Here is a 16318-nt window from a genome sequence, read left to right as displayed (position 1 = left end):
TACAAAAGTGTTTCAGTTTAGCAATATTCTTGGGATGTCTGGTGTGAATCGCTCTCTTGAGGTCATGCCACAGCATCTCAATCGGGTTGAGGTCAGGACTCTGACTGGGCCACTCCAGAAGGCGTATTTTCTTCTGTTGAAGCCATTCTGTTGGTGATTTACTTCTATGCTTTGGGTCGTTGTCCTGTTGCATTGTCCATCCTCTGTTAAGCTTCAGTTGGCGGACAGATGGTCTTAAGTTTTCCTGCAAAATGTCTTGATAAACTTTTGAATTCATTTTTCCATTGATGACAGTAATCCGTCCAGTGCCTGAGGCAGCAAAGCAGCCCCAAACCATGATGCCCCCTCCACCATATTTCACAGTTGGGATGAGGTTTTGATGGTGCTGTGCTGTGCCTTTTGTTCTCCACACATAGCATTGTGTGTTCTTTCCAAACAACTCAATTTTGGTTTCATCTGTCCACAGAATGTTTTGCCAGTAGTGCTGTGGAACATCCAGGTGCTCTTTTGCAAACTTCAAAGGTGCTGCAATGTTTTTTTTGGACAGCAGTGGCTTCCTCCGTGGTGTCCTCCCATGAAGTGCATTCTTGTTTAATGTTTTCCTTATTGTAGATTTGTCAACAAAAATGTTAGCATGTGCCAGAGATTTCTGTAAGTGTTTAGCTGACACTCTTCTTCAGCTCATTGAGCATTCTGCGCTGTGCTCTTGCAGTCATCTTTACAACAGGACGACCACGCCTAGGGAGTGTAGCAACAGTGCTGAACTTTCTCCATTTGTAGACAATCTGTCTTACCGTGGACACATGGACATCAAGGCTTTTAGATATACTTTTGTAGCCCTTTCCAGCTTTATGTAAGTCAACAATTCTTGATCGTAGGTCTTCTGAGAGCTCTTTTGTGCGAGGCATGGTTCACATCAGACAACGCTTCTTCAGAACAGCAAACTCAAAACTGGTGTGTGTTTTTTATTGGACAGGCCAGCTTTAATCAACACATCAAATCTCATCACATTAATTAGACCCCAGGTTGGCTGACTCCTGGCTCCAATTAGCTCTTGGAGAAGTCATTTGCCTAGGGTTTCACATACTTTTTCCACCCTGCACTATGAATGTTTACATGTTGTGTTCAATAAAAACATGAAAACGTATAATGTTTGTGTGGTATTAGTTTAAGCAGACTGTGTTTCTCTATTGTTGTGACTTAGATGAAGATCAGAACACATTTTATGACCAATTTATGAAGAAATCCAAGTAAGCCCAAAGGGTTCACATACTTTTTCTTTCAACTGTATATCACTTGTGAAACATTTTAAATTAATGTTTTTTTTCTTTGTGTAAACGAAATACCTGATAATATGACTCATGTTTAGATGACTGCTTAAGTTGATTTTTGTATATCTTTGTTTGTGGGTAGTTTTACATTTATGTATGTAAATTTAAGATGCAGAAAAGTGCCTAAATTTTATTATTGTAGTCATTTTTATTTTGACTATATACAATGTGTTGTGAAATAAATGAAAACGGAACAATAATTTGAGCTGAACTTGTTTTATCAGCTTATTAATTTACTTCTTGAGAAAACAGTAATACATGCCAGTGAATAATGACTTTTGTTTTGTTAATGTTAGTATGACCTCTAAAAGAATAAGTGGCCCCTGCCTGGCCCCCCCAGTTACAGTAGTCTAGAACCACCACTGATTCTTTATCTCTTAGTTATCACGTGATTACAGAAAATGCACAATATGTATGGTGCGATATAAATTTCTTTCACATGTTATTTGACTACATGTATGTATTTTTAACACAGACATTTACAATAGAAAGAGTAGAAACTGGTGGCTAATTTCATGATAAGCAGCATCAAAGTTTGATGTTATCCATTAATTTTACTATAATTATACTATTTAATATGGCCTAACTCAATCAATATTAAAGATATAAATGTTATATTTTCACAAAATGTTCTTCACATCATGTCGAATAAGATTATAGCAAATAGTTAATCACAAAAAAATACTTTAGCTGGGTTTTCACAGACTGAGTCACATATTAAACTGGACTAACACAGCAGACAGATTCAAACTCATATTATATCCGGCTGTATGGGGAAAGAGCTGCAGTACATTCTTGGTAAAATGCTTAATCACAGATCTTGCAGTGTTCAAAAAATAGCATTAATTCTCATAGCTCTGCTGGTGTTCCTTAACCCAAAGCTGATCTGGGATCTGTATATGGTAGATTGTTGCTGGAGTGTTATGCACAGTGCAGATGGGTTGAGTCTGGTTTACAAGCATCAAGAGAGCCACTGCCAACCGCGGGCATCTGTTAACTCTCCGTTCTGAGATAAGAGAGAGAGAGAGAGAGAGAGAGAGCAAAAGAGAGTGAACAAGAAATTGCCTATACATCTCCATTAGTGTTTATACTTCAGTCTGCACCACTGTCACTTATTGTGCCATTTTCTATCTGTCAAACTCGTCTCGTCTGTCAATATATCATTTGTTCCCTCCATCTTTCTGGTTTTCCTATGTTCATCTCAACCTGCATCATACTCTCCCATATTCCTTCCTTTTTCTATCGGTTATATATTTGTAGCTCTGTATTTCATCTGACACATATTAGATGTGTGTAGACTGTGCAAGGTTTTCATTAGTGTTAAATGAACACTGTTTCTCTGCCGTGTAATCGTTGGCTTGTAAATGTTTAGGCCTAACATCTCAAGCTGCTAAATAGCGCTGTTGTTAAATTCATAGGTATTGGCCATAAAAATGTGTCATTATGTCAAAAGCACCATCTGAAGTTTAGATAAACTTTGTGCAATGCTCACTTTCCATGTCATTGAATACCCAATCTGAAACATAACTACAGTTTAGTATTCACAAAAAAATATAAAGCAGTCAGTATAAAGATTGGTCATACAGATCTGTCATTGGTTTTATATTTATTAACACAAAATCCATCTCATTAATAATCTGTGATCACATTTGTCAGTCTATTTATTTTGATTATTATACTGAAGTATTATTTGTATTTCAGGAGAACTGCAAGAGACCAACACTGTAAAACAGTCAAGCCTTCATTTACTGACATTAATTACAGCTTTCAACCACTAGATGGCACTTCACACATACTTGCCATTTGAATTACAAAGCTCTGTTGCCAATAAGACAAGAACCCAGAAAATAACAATGATTTAACACATACAATATGTGATACAAACTTTACTTTAATGCATATTTTACTTTAATAAATTAATGTAATGCATTGCATATACACATGCACACACCATTATAGCGTTACCATTTAAAATTACTAGCCCCTAAAAATTCATATCTTTTCGTTTTAACAATATTTTGTGTTTGGTTTATTGGATTAATATGATTTAATTAAATAATGCCCATTAAATCACGATAGAATTCATAAATGTACAAAATTTAAGTTTCACTATGCTTCTAACAATGAAAGATGCTTTGTCATGCTTTTGCATTATAGACAATCCAGCCTGTTTTCTTGTGAAGCGCTTGCAATCTCTTCCAGAAACTTGCCTATGCCGTCAGTTTAAACTGAAACAGTACCTTCACTGATAATCAAAGCATCAGAGAGAGTCATTTCAGTAGCTTGTAATAAATACTCTGGGCTCTTTTACAACACTGATCAAAGTGCAAACCAATTAGACCAGTGTAGTTAAAGCGCTGCCATGTGGTTCTGTTTGTGTGAGCCCATCAGACACTTCCTTTAGTTAATGTGTCACACTGTAGCACAGATGAAATAAAACAGATGGTGCGAGGAGGGAAGGTGAGTGCTGTATGTGTGTGTGGGGGGGATCTCTCTGTAATCTGAGAAAGAGCAAAAGCGAACTTTGGATCTCACAGCAGGCGTCGCCCTAGGTCTTCTATGGCTTTGTTACCTGAGTTGCCACACAGGTCTGGTTGGTAACCGTGGTGATAGTGAATAATTGAGAGTGTACAGCCAGACAAACACGGTGCACTACAGGAGAGAGAGAGCACAAAAGAGAAATAAACATTCAAGGACATATAACTAAATCATTTAGTATATACAACTTTTTAACACACTTATTCAGTGATGGAGGGAGATGTGGATGAAGACGACGGGACTTTTATTAACATCCCACTAGCTGATGATACAGGTAAGATTTATACGCATCTTGTCTTAAACCTGTTTGAGTTGTCATAATGGAGGAACTGATGCACAAAAGGAACTACCTTGTGTCAATAGTGCACGAAACTTGTACCTACCTTAGCATGCAGGTGGGTGAGTGCACATTTATTTGATATAAATCTATAATATAAATGAATTGATTTGGGGTTGTAGGTCATGTTGAGGTATATTCTGGTTTGGACAATAACATCACTGTCTCACAGTGAGCTATGTAGTTTTGTAGTCTGAATGGTGAGGCAGTGTTGTGTTGACACAGGTCAGAAATCTAATTTGGCTTATAGGAGGCAGTGAGTGTGTATACGTGTGTACAGAGACAGATTCACACTAGACACAAGTGAATACATCTTAAAGGAGATTGTGTAAAAGCAGGAAGCAGAACAAATGCTGCATATTTAAGATAATTCATGTCTTTTCTGAACATATAATACTGAAACTGATCCCTGATCTTACATGTGAAGAGATGAGGTCTCTTCTGTTAAAGGAACAGTTTATGCACAAATAAAAATGATCATGTTGTTCAAAACTTGTATTTGATTATTTTTCCAGTGAAACAAAAAAGAAGATATTTTGAGAAACGTCTCACTGGTTTATATGTCTATATGATGGAAGTCATTGGGCCCAGTACTTGCTTGGTCACCAATGTTCTTCATCATATCTTTCTTTTGTGTTCTGCATAAAGTCATATAGGTTTAAAATGACATGACGGTGAATAAATGAAAGATGTTTTTTTATTAACAAAATAAACAAATGTTATTAACCTGGTGCCATCTTTTAAATACATTCTAAATAGTCTTGGTAATTTTGTTGTGTTTGTGTCAGTGTAATTTTATTACTTCACATTTTTGTTGACTAAGTGCACAGTAAACATTAAGCTAATCATGACCTGCTACCACAGTGTGCAGTATATTTCCCACAATGCAATTTTAAAATCCAATATTAGCTAATCTTATAATCTATCTAATCTTATTATGATATTCTTTACTCATTATTTGATTGTAGTGGCTAAATTAAACACGAACTGGGGTATTATCTTGGAAAAAATAAACATGGTATATTATAGTAAAATTATACCATTTCCACTTTTTTTGGCAGATTGATAACCCTTTGTGGTATAACCATAGTTTGTTTTGCTACAAATGTCACGATTAAACTATTGTTACTATAATTAAACCTTCTCTGTCACTACTCTTGAAAATTATGTGGCATGATGTTTTTGTTGTTCAATAATCGTATCAAAATTCACCGTAGTATATCGCAAAGGAGAACAAAGCGTAAGGTTAACAGTGAACTTTGTCTCCCTCTGTCGGCGGCTTTCGGCAGTGCGTGTGATTGTATGGGTGGATGTGTGTGTGTGTGAAGGAGAGAGAGATAACTGATGAGGTAACGGACTGTCTGTATCAATACCGGGAGGATTGTATCGCAGGATCGGTTCTTCTTGATCATATTTAATAACAGTGAAAGCTTTATTTCCTAAATTAGGTAAGAATGTGTGTCTGGATCAACGTGTCTTGTTTAGCATCTTAAACATGCGATTGTGTTTAAAGCATGTTAAGAGATGTTACTGTCATATTGGACTTTTGATTTGATTAATTCCGTTCTTTAAATCGGATACAAACTGATATATTATCGCTGGAATGTCCCACCTGTTTTTGTTTCTCCCGGTGAGTCGACTCATAGCGGCCTGTAATACCCGAGGTTGTAATTTATACCGAGTAACTAACGTTGACGTACGTGGCATGGGTTAAAACGGAGCAAAACCCAAAATAATTTGATATTTCGACTTCAGATAATAAAAAGATAATGTTAAGAGATGCCAGATCATGGTGATTTAAGCTGTACGTGAAGTCTGGTATGTTAGCATCACGCTGTTTTGTGTGTTAGCCACTTGCTAATTTAGCAAACAGTTATTTTGGTTGTGAACGCCTTCGACGAAGGAATTACTTAAAAAAAGACTTTTAAAAAAGCTCAGCATTGTTTCTTAACAAACCATCTTAAATATAGTTATTAACATGCCGATAACTATTTATTTTCAATAAATGACCCGTGGAGGAGAATTGTTGTTGTGCCCCACAGACCAGAAAATGCTGCTCGCTCAGAAATCATTACAATGGTAACGTTAAGTTACCTAAACAAATAGTGTTTATGGATTACCATATACCATACCATAGTTATTCAAAGACTACCTTGAAATATACCCTAGCAATTTGTGGTTGGTACATGTTCATAGTTTGTTAGTGTCGAATGAAATGGACGACAATGACCATTCATGTTTGTCAAATAACATTTAAAGACATTTCTCACAGCTGAAGGAGAACCAACAGTCCTGCGACTCAGAATCGAAGACCAATACGGAACCATGAACTGTGAGATTGACGGTAAACTTCAACCACAACTCCATTCATTATTTTGTAGTTTTATTTTGTGGGTATTCACAACAAGTGTTTGTGTGTCTTTGTGTATCGTTTTAGGAGATATGGAGAATCAGGTTGAGCAAGAAGAGAAGACGAGGCTTATAAACCAAGTGCTGGAGCTTCAGCACACACTCGAAGGTATACATCTTATTAACATATTTTTGGACATTATCAAACATTATTTCATACCTTTTATCGTATTCAAAGTGAGTGGTGTCCTTACGCTTTGCAATACAACACCCTGTTGCTGTTTTTCCTCAACAGAGACTACTTCCATCCACTCCGGCAGTCTTAATGGCTGCCTGGAAAAGCTAAGTGATGCACTCTAATGCATTGTCTCCTTTCTGTCTCCCTCATTAGATCTGTCTTCGCGTGTGGATGCGGTAAAGGAAGAGAACCTTAAGCTCAAATCAGAGAACCAGGTTCTTGGGCAGTACATTGAGAACCTCATGTCCGCCTCCAGCGTGTTTCAGACCACCGATACCAAAAGCAAACGGAAATAAGAGATCGTTGGATCCTGTCTACATAGTTCCTCATCTCTTCAGCATTCATACATAATAGCCAGAACATAAGCCGCTGTTTGTTTTGTATTTATTTTGTATTTTGTTTTTTACAGTATACTTAAGCATCTATCAGCATGGTATGGTTATTACTTGAATGGGCTAAACAGACTGTCCTTTAGAGATGGGGGGAGAGGGTAGAACCCTCTGCGATATTGTTTTCATGGTAAGCATATCAACATATGCTTAATTTTGTTTGACAAAAATCTAAACGCTCAGATAATATAACTTCGCAAAGCACTAAAGTCTAGTGTTGTTGAGCAAAAGTAAGATTAAAATTAGTCACGTGTAAGACTAACCATGAATTATTAAGTATTAACGTGACCAGGATTAGGCCGATTTCCATATCTTTGGCTGACAACAGTGTTACAAGTTAAAGAATGCAAAAGCAATGAGTGATCAGAATAGTACAGAGAGCGTGTGTTGTTGCGCCTTCTGTGTAATGAATTTCATGAATTAACCAATTTGAGACCCTCACATCAACATCATCAAACCTTTAAGAGAAGGGCGACAAAAGCATATTTTTTTCATCACAGTTTGACGTAAATGACAATGCAGCATAAAGCACATACACGTATGATGTGCACAGAGATCACTTGAAAGTGCAAGACATCCTTTAATTTTTAATTGCACGGTTTAAAAAAAGATTATGGATAAATGTCTCACTCAGCCCATATGCCATGTACCTGTACTTTATATTCTTCAAATGTCCCTGTCTCACCAAATTAGTTTAACTGTCTTTGATATTTGGATGCACTGTAGAATTTTTCAGGCTAGTGCACAAACATGTTGGATCAGTAGATTGAAATGGCTTGTGATGTAAGCTGCAGCACTATGTTGGACAGGACACTACTCATGTTTGAATAGATCAAGGGACCCAAATATTGGAAGTAAATGGTTTGTTTGGCTTTTACTGTTTGTGGTGAGGTTGAGACTGCTGAGTGAAATTCATCCAAGTGATCTCAAAGCTACGGCAGCCTATTCTGCCCCATAAAAACAATGCTTTGGTAACTATTAAAATTATTTTAGACTGATTAAAAGTCTTTGATGTAAGATGTTTTACTCATAATTGACTTGAATCTCATACTTTAGAATTTTTTTCTAAAAACACAATCTTTGAATCTGGTGGAAATGGGCTAAACATCAGTAAGCTGTCTGCTGGTCGAGTGACATCTATAAATACAGATGCTCTTCGCTAAGATTTTGCTAATGTGAAACATCTGTCAATATAAATACATGGAACACAAAAGGATCTGCCAGATACAGGCTGCGACAACACTACATCATTTTTTATTTTTTGTAATTTATGTTTGCAAGCACTCAATGTAAGATACTGCCTGTTCTGAAAGTGTACATTTTATTTTGTTACGGTTATGCCTTTATTAAAATAATTTCCCAATACATACACTGTGTTTCTTGTGAAGTCATGACAACAGAGCACATTTATAGTAAATATTTATTATTTCCAAGAGCAATGAACAGCTTGCAAACATGTAAACAAAAGGCTGTTCTCATAAGGCTAAACACGTAACCTAAAAAAGCAGAAAAACAAAACTACTTGTTTGTGTCTGCTTTTAAACTTCAATAGTTTCATACATGTTGGTCAGTCTAATGTCAAACAGGAATCGGCGGGATAGTTTTCAGTGTGCGTACTATAGTCTGCGGTTAGTGTGTCGGAGATAACGCTGACCTGGGATCACCTTTGACTGTGCGTAACGACTTGAATGTCAAAAAAGTAATACTGATCCACTCATAGCACTCTTCTGACTTAGACGTTTCGCCAAAAACAGCCCCTGGTCTCACGGAGCTCTTTTCCACAGCCTGCTTACTGTGGCAATGCGGTAGAAAGCTAGATTTAAAAGTCCTATGCCTAAATTCAATTGCATCTTTTGTCAAACGAGGGACAAACAATAAATACAACCAGTGTGATTTGATCATGTTAAAAAGCTCTTAACTTATAACACAAATAACTGACCTTTTTAATAACTTAAAGAACTAAAATGTAGATGTTATCATAAACTAGTTTTTCTTTCTAAAACGCCACTATATTTCCCTTCACGGTACTCTGATCACTTACTAGCAGGGAAACACAGGCTCGATACTACTTGAATTGTAATTGAAAAAAGGAAAAAATAGGAAAAAGTCAGAGATCAAACTCAGCAGGGCTGACGTTTAGATTTAAATCTAAACTGTAACCGATAAGAATGAAGCGGAAGACTTGAAGAAGGGAAGCGAGATGACATCAGATGAATGATGACCTCTTTAGAAGAGCGGCTAGGGTTGCCGTTTTTTTGCATGCTAAAGGGCATACTGCCGAAAGCATGCAGCAAAAAAGAGGCAGAGGAATGAGAAAGGAGGGAAAACTTGGGAAAACCGGGGGTCTTCAGTCCTTCCGTACTTTTCTCTTTCTGACAGCTTTGGGTTCTTCTTTTGAGATCTGAGTTCCTTCGTCAGCATCCTTCATCTGCAATAAAATATTTTTTTATAAACTTATCCTTTATGATCAATCCAAACTTTAGTAACTATTTGAACTCTTACTTCATCCTCTGAGGGCATGGTCTTTGGCTTACTGGCCTCCTCCTCCTCATCCTCATCTTCTTCTTCTGTATCTCCTCCATTTTCCAGGTTCTTCTCAATCCCATCACCATTCTCATCCACTGCTGAGTAACAAAGATGAAACATTAACAAGACAATTACAAAGTAAAACAGTGAATGAGAATAAAAGCATGACAAATCCCATCACAAACCAGCAGCATCAGTTGCATCCTCTGCTTTTGCGTCATCTTCATCCTTTCCTTTATCCTCCGCTTCGTCGTCATCATCGTCCTCGTCCTCCTCCTCTTCTTCTTCTTCTTCTTCCACTACGTCCTCTTGTACCGACTTGGGCTGGTCAATTTTCTTGTATACGTAGTCATCATTTGACTTCTACAACACATAAAAATAAGTGTGAGCTGAGACCTTGAAAAGATAATGAGATTCTTGTGGTCAAGTCACCAGAGTTCATGGCTTAACTGTCTTTTGTGGCTAAACCAGACTGATTTGCGATCAAAACGTTAATCTGTTTTGATGACCTCACTGAAGTTTGAAAAACCTAATTTGTAAATCCCTTTGAATAAAAGTGCCTGCTCAGTGAGAACATGTAACATGTAAATGTGTGTTGATGGCGAATTTGTTTATTTCTGTTACTTTAACAGTAGGAAAGGACAGAAGTGTCCTATTATGCACAAAATAAATTATGTAATAGAAATAATGAACTGCACTCAAGAATCTATATGATTCAAATAAAAATAGTAAAATATTTACAGTCTGTAATGACAGGGAAATTGTTTACTGGCATTCGTCACTGCTTCATTTATGTATTCAGTCCTTACCTTCGGCCAGCAAAAGAGCACACCCAGGCCAATAGGCAAACCAACGGTAAGAATGTAAACCACCCACAGCCAAGGCCTTTCCTCAGCAGCCAGCGTCAACTGACTCAACACTCCAGGCTAATATGGAAAGAGACAGTCTGAGTATATTAACCAAATCAAAAGCAAATAAGCCATCATGCAGATAGCGAACATGCAACAGAGCTCTGTGTGAGAGACAAACCTCGTTGGCGCTAGCAACAAGCTTTTTCAGTCCCCAGCTGTCTGCTGCCCAGCGGTCTGCCACTTCCTTCTCAGAAGTAATAATGAAATTATCAAAGTAAATGTCGGAGGTCATAGACCAAAGCTCCAGACCCACAGCTCCGAATGACACCATTCGAAACGGGTGAAGATCCTCGTAGTAGTCAGGGTTTGCGATCTTTCGTGGACTCCACACACCCTGTGAACATTTAGATTACATTATTACAGCAAAGCTGTGGCAAAATGTGACATAGCTTGATAAAAGGTGTAAATTTATGATTTTAGATACTGGTACCTGGTAATTGGGGTTGTCTATGAGATGTGCCTTCCATTTGCCCTTATACTCAGGATTATTAATCATGGGTGACTTCCATTCACCGCAGCCCGGAGCGGTTTCACACACTGGGTTTGGCACCTGAGGGGCTTCCCATTCTCCATCCATTTCCTCATCCCTGAGACACAGAAATAACATTTATGGCAGTAAAAAAAAAGAAGCAAATCTGATTTTAGTATTATTAATATTTCATAAGTATTAAAGATGATTGTCTGATAACTATATCAATACTACTGCTTCAGCAGTTCCCACCAATTTCTGTCTCTTTGCTAGTGCACAATGTGGGAAGCTAGTGGGTACTCCTGTTCATTGGAAAGTTAGACCTTCCCCACCCTGATCACAGATGAGGGCTAAACAAACATAACCTGTCCTTGCTGTAAAAACTCTGTATCAGATAAACAGATAATCAGTTTGTTCTGGAGTGTTCAGCAGTTTCTTGCAGACTGGAACCCAGTGTTTAGTTACAAAACAAAGGGTTTGTTTTGGGCTTTTGTTCCAAGAATGAGTGTTTCACAGGTATAACTACCATTCTAGATCTTAAGTATGAATCATCCATTGACGGCTCAACTCAGTGTGTCCTCTTTGGCACTGCACATACTGTAGAAAAAGACCCATTTCATTCATGCATCTAGTCACGGACACTGGTGCCCCACGGGGGTGTGTAATGGGTCAATTTCCATACTCTCTACGTTTGTGGACAACCACAATGTATAAGACCTTATTACCAACCTATTTTGGCATCCTACCCAAAATCTTTGTCAAGGTTGGTTTGCCGGTACAGTTATAGACGTATCTAAACCAAATAGGTTCAAATCTAAAGTTCTAAACCAAATCATTGACTATGATTTTCAGCTCCCTTAAATGTGAAGACCACATAACTGTAGTTACAAAACCACACTAGCGGAGGATGTCATTCCCAAGTGCTCAAAATTTACAGTGGCAAATAAACCTGCTCTGATTACAACCCCAACCCAAATAGTGAAACTCCTCAAGGAACATTAACACAAGGCAATGGATCAAAGGAAACAGCTGTTGTTCTTACCAGTCATCTGGTTTTTCTGAGGTGGGGTCAGACACAAACTCTGGTTCATCATCCAGCCACCCTTCTGGCTTCACTGCATCAGGGTCGGGAATCTTAGCTGGGGCATCCTCGTCCCTAGAGAGAGATAAGAATAGGAGCCTTAATACACTCCTACTGCTATTCTTGTGACAAGATCACTTAATTCCATTATCAGTTCATTACTTCCATGTTGATGAAACCCAGATGCACATTCATACTTGAAAACTCAAAGGATAACATGCTCGGCTCGGGTGGAGGTTGGCAATCTGTGTTTGTTGCAAGATGCATTCGCAAACAGCATTTTGCATGCAAGGTTGTATTTTTTTATGTTAAGGACACTGCATCTACTGCAAAAGCATAGCAACCATTCTAGGACTTTTCCCAAAGACATTTACTCATTAACCAATACAGTTTTCCATTGAAACTGCACAAAACGGAATAAGATACGTTTACACCATAGCACTACTATCAATATCTGTAAAGCAGCTTTGTTAAAAATGCTATAAAGTGCCTTTAAAAATGACCCCATTCTCTGGCCAAATACACTTATTTAAGGCAATTCTAAACAACGTAGCCTAATGTATCACAAAAAACTTTCTAAATCAAATAGTTACAATGGGGAAATACACAAATTACTTGATTTGCATTTTGACATTGCTTAATATTCTAACCAGTCATCAGGTTTGACAGCTTCTGGGTCTGGGATTTTGGCTCTCTCATCCCAGTCCTCAGGCTTCGAGTCTTTGGGATCATCAATCTCTTTGGGAGGGTTCACAGGTGGAACGACATCCGTCAACAGGCTTCCTTTGCTAACACTTGACTGGTCTATAAAGACCTCATAGCTATTGTCTGGATTTAAAACTGAGAAAACAGAACAATTGCACGTATCATCATTAAGTAATTCAGCATTTATATGTATTTTTTTTTTATTGACTGTCAGTTTCCCATTTTTTATTTTGTTTTAAATTTGAACGCTTACACATAAATAATATTTTTTTCTAGTCTGTATGCGCAAATAATGATATGTTTATAATATGCTTGAATTAACTGGCCAGCGAAAGGCATTCTGCTTCATTTGTTTAGATTTCAACATGCTTTTTATTATAAAAGTACTAGAGAGAAAGCACACCAAGAGTGTAGAGGTGAGTCTTTTTATCCGTGTAGAACTTCTTCAGATCAACATCAGGTCGTTTGGCATGTTTTTCTTCTATATCTCCATTAAGGGGATTTGTATGTCTGAAAATGAAATGCAGTTTGTGGTCCTCTCCACATTTATCCGGCCCAAACATGATGCTGTATGGTGTCCTGTCGTGAAACTGCTCCTATGATTCAAAACAATTAAAGGTAATTTCACTAATTCACATCCTTTTGTATTTGAAATCTGTATTGAATATATTGTTTATTTCTCAAAATAGAAATAGATATTAAAGATGGACAGTATTTAACCACACTCAAATTTTTTAATTTAGTTTTTACAATATGAAGCTCTCGATCGAACAATGAACTAACCAGCTCCAAGTCTTTTGAGTCTGACAGAAGCTTGATGTAAGCACCTCCACAGTCAATGCCATCTTGAAAATTGACCTCGTATCTGCACAGTTCAGGTTGTCAGAATGCAAAAGCGTTATATTTGTGCGTCACCAAGACATCATACAAATCTATATAGCTGTACATTTAACTGTTACAAAAACCTGTAAAAGAAAATACACTCACTGGACGATGAGAGGCATGTTCTTAAAGACGAAGGGTCGGTTAAGCGGAGCAGCAATGGCATGGTGCTTAGCACGGGACTTAAGCACCAAACCCAAATCACCGGACACCTTGTTTTCCTTTAGGGGTTCAACCTCCCATTTACCTAGGCGAATGATAAAATAATCGCAAAAATATGGAGTGAAAAGCAGAAGCTCACATGAAATTTGATTTTCAACTAAATTTATAAACAAACATTGATCGATACACTCTCAAGCACGTAAGCCATGCTTAAAAACTAACCATCGTATTTTGCAATATCTTCGTCGGCATCCTCCTTCATTGTTTTAGAGAGCTGCCAGCTACAGAAAAACAATCATGCACCATGAAAATCCAACAAATTACGAGAATTACGTAAAAAGGATTACACCATTAAAGTGACTTCGATCAAATTTTTGACTTTCTTCTAAACCTTTGATCAAATTTTGGAGGTTATCTCACAAAAGTGGAAGTTCCCCTTAGGTCACATTCAGAATCTACCTCTCCATAAATATTCAAAAACTGTAAATACTAACTACATTTCATCATATGTAACAGTTATAAAGACATATTTATTAATAATAATAATAATGTTTATGAAATACACTGATCAACAACATTTTGCTAGGCTTCACAAACCTGCTTAAAGAGCCATCATCAAACGTCTCGGCGAAGAACACATCTCCTGTCGGAACTGGGGTCTTGTATGTTACCTGTGCATATCAAACAGCCTAATGAATATTTACAATAACACATAATTTAATATGAAATCAAACAACTTAGCCTTCCTCTTACATCATTTCAAAATAATAGCCTTTTATTTTATTAAATAATGTTGTCTGACCTGGAAAGAAACATTAGTGTCTGCCTCCGTGTTCTCGTTACTGTCTGTCTCCATGTCCACATCAACATCCTCCACAAGAGCATCTTCTTCGTCCTCCAGTTCCTCCTCCTGGGCCCAGGTTACTATGGAGATGGACAGTAACAAAAGACACGTCCAACTCCAAGGCAACCGCATCTACAAAAGAAAAATGCAAAACCAAATAAGTTAACTGTTATCGTATAAATAACTTCTGAATGAAATAACCAGCGTCAAAGCTTCTCATTCTTAATTGACAAGCGTCCGATTCCATGACATTTCGGCCCCGCTATTGATCGACCCATCTGCCATCAGAAGGCAACATTTTTGTTTAAAGATTCAGTATTTTTAAAGGAAGGGTTCGTGTCTGATCAACTATTGACTGTTATACGGATTTCATTAAGCAAAAATGCAACATGAACTCCTAGCGTTACATGTCTTACAAAACAGAAACAAAATACAGCTAATCTTCGACTTGCTTTCGTCAAACAAAATTACTTTGATCTAGTTGGTTTTGGGTGGTTTAAAATAGTCAAAAACAGTCTTCTCGTCATTAACAAATACGATTCTGGCTAGCTGCTGTACCGATAGCTGGATGATGATGGTGATGAAGATTATGTGCCCGCCTGCGTGATCGACAGTTACAATGTAAGACAGAAACCTGCTCGTCTTCTTCGCTTACCTTGTCCAGTTCAATAAATATTTGCAATTTGTCGGTCAACTGAAGTTCAGACGGATAGTTTTGTCAGCCAGTGTTTCGGCGCGAAGAAATTGCTATGAATGAGAACGATAGAGGGTGTTATCTGAACGCAACTGATGACTGCACCAACGTGATAAAACCACTTCCGCGTTACCTATCAAAATAAAAGTCCAGAAACCCCAGTTCTAAATAACCCTTTCGTTTAATTAAAGTATTCGTTATTATTTAATCCTCGAATTATTACCCAATATTTAAATGTCACACCCAACTCCCTGTGATATTTATCGAAAATTAATAATACACTCCTCAAGTTATGTCCTTGATTATATAGTGTCCGAAATAGCCCTTATACGCTATTATAGTGCACTATTTGAGGGGACATCCATTTATTGTAGTTTCTGAACTCATAGTGGAGACTATTGAGTGCACTTGTTCAACCCCATGTTGGATGATAATAACAAGTGTACAACCGATCTGCACTCACGGCTAGCTGTTTGCCATCTATCGCTCGTGATGCTCGCGCTAAATGAAATTCCCCCGTCTCGCCGGAAGATGGCGCCCGCAGCATTTCCAGTGCACCAGTGCTGCGCCCGAAATCGCCTACTTCCGTACTATATAGTAGGCGAAAATGAGTATGATGCATGAATAGTATATCCGAAACTTCAGGATGCAAAAAATAGTAGCCGAAAAATACCCGGATGGTCTACTACATCCGCCGAGATTAGTGAGTGTGGATCGGATAGACACTTTTCTATCCCATGATGCCACAGGAGCCGAGCAACGGCCAAATTAAAAAGAAAAAACAAATAAATATAGCTTTCGTCTGTGACAATAAATGGATTTATCAACGCTCGCGTATAGGTTGTTGTTAATACGTCATATG

The 16318-nt window shown here is 37.7% G+C and overlaps 2 protein-coding genes across 5 annotated transcripts; one reads left to right on the top strand and one right to left on the bottom strand.

Annotated features, from left to right (window-relative positions):
- Positions 1–3955: 3955 nt before the first annotated feature.
- Positions 3956–8549, top strand: scoca (short coiled-coil protein a). 2 transcript variants are annotated; one of them, XM_056729705.1, is made up of 4 exons: positions 3956–4143; positions 6479–6550; positions 6644–6724; positions 6947–8549. In XM_056729705.1, exons 1-4 carry the CDS (start codon positions 4080–4082, stop codon positions 7087–7089), a joined length of 360 nt encoding a protein of 119 aa, XP_056585683.1. In that variant the 5' UTR covers positions 3956–4079; the 3' UTR covers positions 7090–8549. The 2 variants fall into 2 exon arrangements, with proteins under 2 accessions (XP_056585683.1, XP_056585691.1); XM_056729713.1 differs by lacking the exon at positions 3956–4143 and adding an exon at positions 5496–5654.
- A 35-nt stretch (positions 8550–8584) lies between these two features.
- Positions 8585–16158, bottom strand: clgn (calmegin). Of its 3 annotated transcripts, none has more exons than XM_056729689.1 (15): positions 15920–16158; positions 14721–14894; positions 14516–14589; positions 14141–14199; positions 13862–14003; positions 13658–13739; positions 13278–13470; positions 12820–13009; positions 12131–12244; positions 11050–11206; positions 10738–10953; positions 10518–10634; positions 9894–10071; positions 9685–9803; positions 8585–9610 (listed from the first exon to the last, which is right to left on the bottom strand). In XM_056729689.1, exons 1-15 carry the CDS (start codon positions 16076–16078, stop codon positions 9530–9532), a joined length of 2055 nt encoding a protein of 684 aa, XP_056585667.1. In that variant the 5' UTR covers positions 16079–16158; the 3' UTR covers positions 8585–9529. The 3 variants fall into 3 exon arrangements, with proteins under 3 accessions (XP_056585667.1, XP_056585659.1, XP_056585676.1); XM_056729681.1 differs by having other exon boundaries at positions 9685–9806; positions 15920–16151; XM_056729698.1 differs by lacking the exon at positions 15920–16158 and adding an exon at positions 15418–15577 and having other exon boundaries at positions 9685–9806.
- Positions 16159–16318: the final 160 nt, after the last annotated feature.

This window comes from Triplophysa dalaica, chromosome 2 (genome assembly GCF_015846415.1).
Source record: "Triplophysa dalaica isolate WHDGS20190420 chromosome 2, ASM1584641v1, whole genome shotgun sequence".
Classification (NCBI taxonomy): domain Eukaryota; kingdom Metazoa; phylum Chordata; class Actinopteri; order Cypriniformes; family Nemacheilidae; genus Triplophysa; species Triplophysa dalaica.
This window is presented reverse-complemented; position numbering and strand designations above follow the sequence as displayed.

Coding starts and splice junctions, on each gene's coding strand:
- scoca (XM_056729705.1), top strand. CDS start 4,080: ATGGAGGGAGATGTGGATGAAGACGACGGGACTTTTATTAACATCCCA. Junction 4,144..6,478: donor CCCACTAGCTGATGATACAG/GTAAGATTTATA, acceptor CATTTCTCACAG/CTGAAGGAGAACCAACAGTC. Junction 6,551..6,643: donor CATGAACTGTGAGATTGACG/GTAAACTTCAAC, acceptor GTATCGTTTTAG/GAGATATGGAGAATCAGGTT.
- clgn (XM_056729681.1), bottom strand. CDS start 16,078: ATGCATCATACTCATTTTCGCCTACTATATAGTACGGAAGTAGGCGAT. Junction 13,471..13,657: donor ACTCAAAAGACTTGGAGCTG/GTTAGTTCATTG, acceptor TTTGAATCATAG/GAGCAGTTTCACGACAGGAC. Junction 9,611..9,684: donor CCATGCCCTCAGAGGATGAA/GTAAGAGTTCAA, acceptor ATTTTATTGCAG/ATGAAGGATGCTGACGAAGG.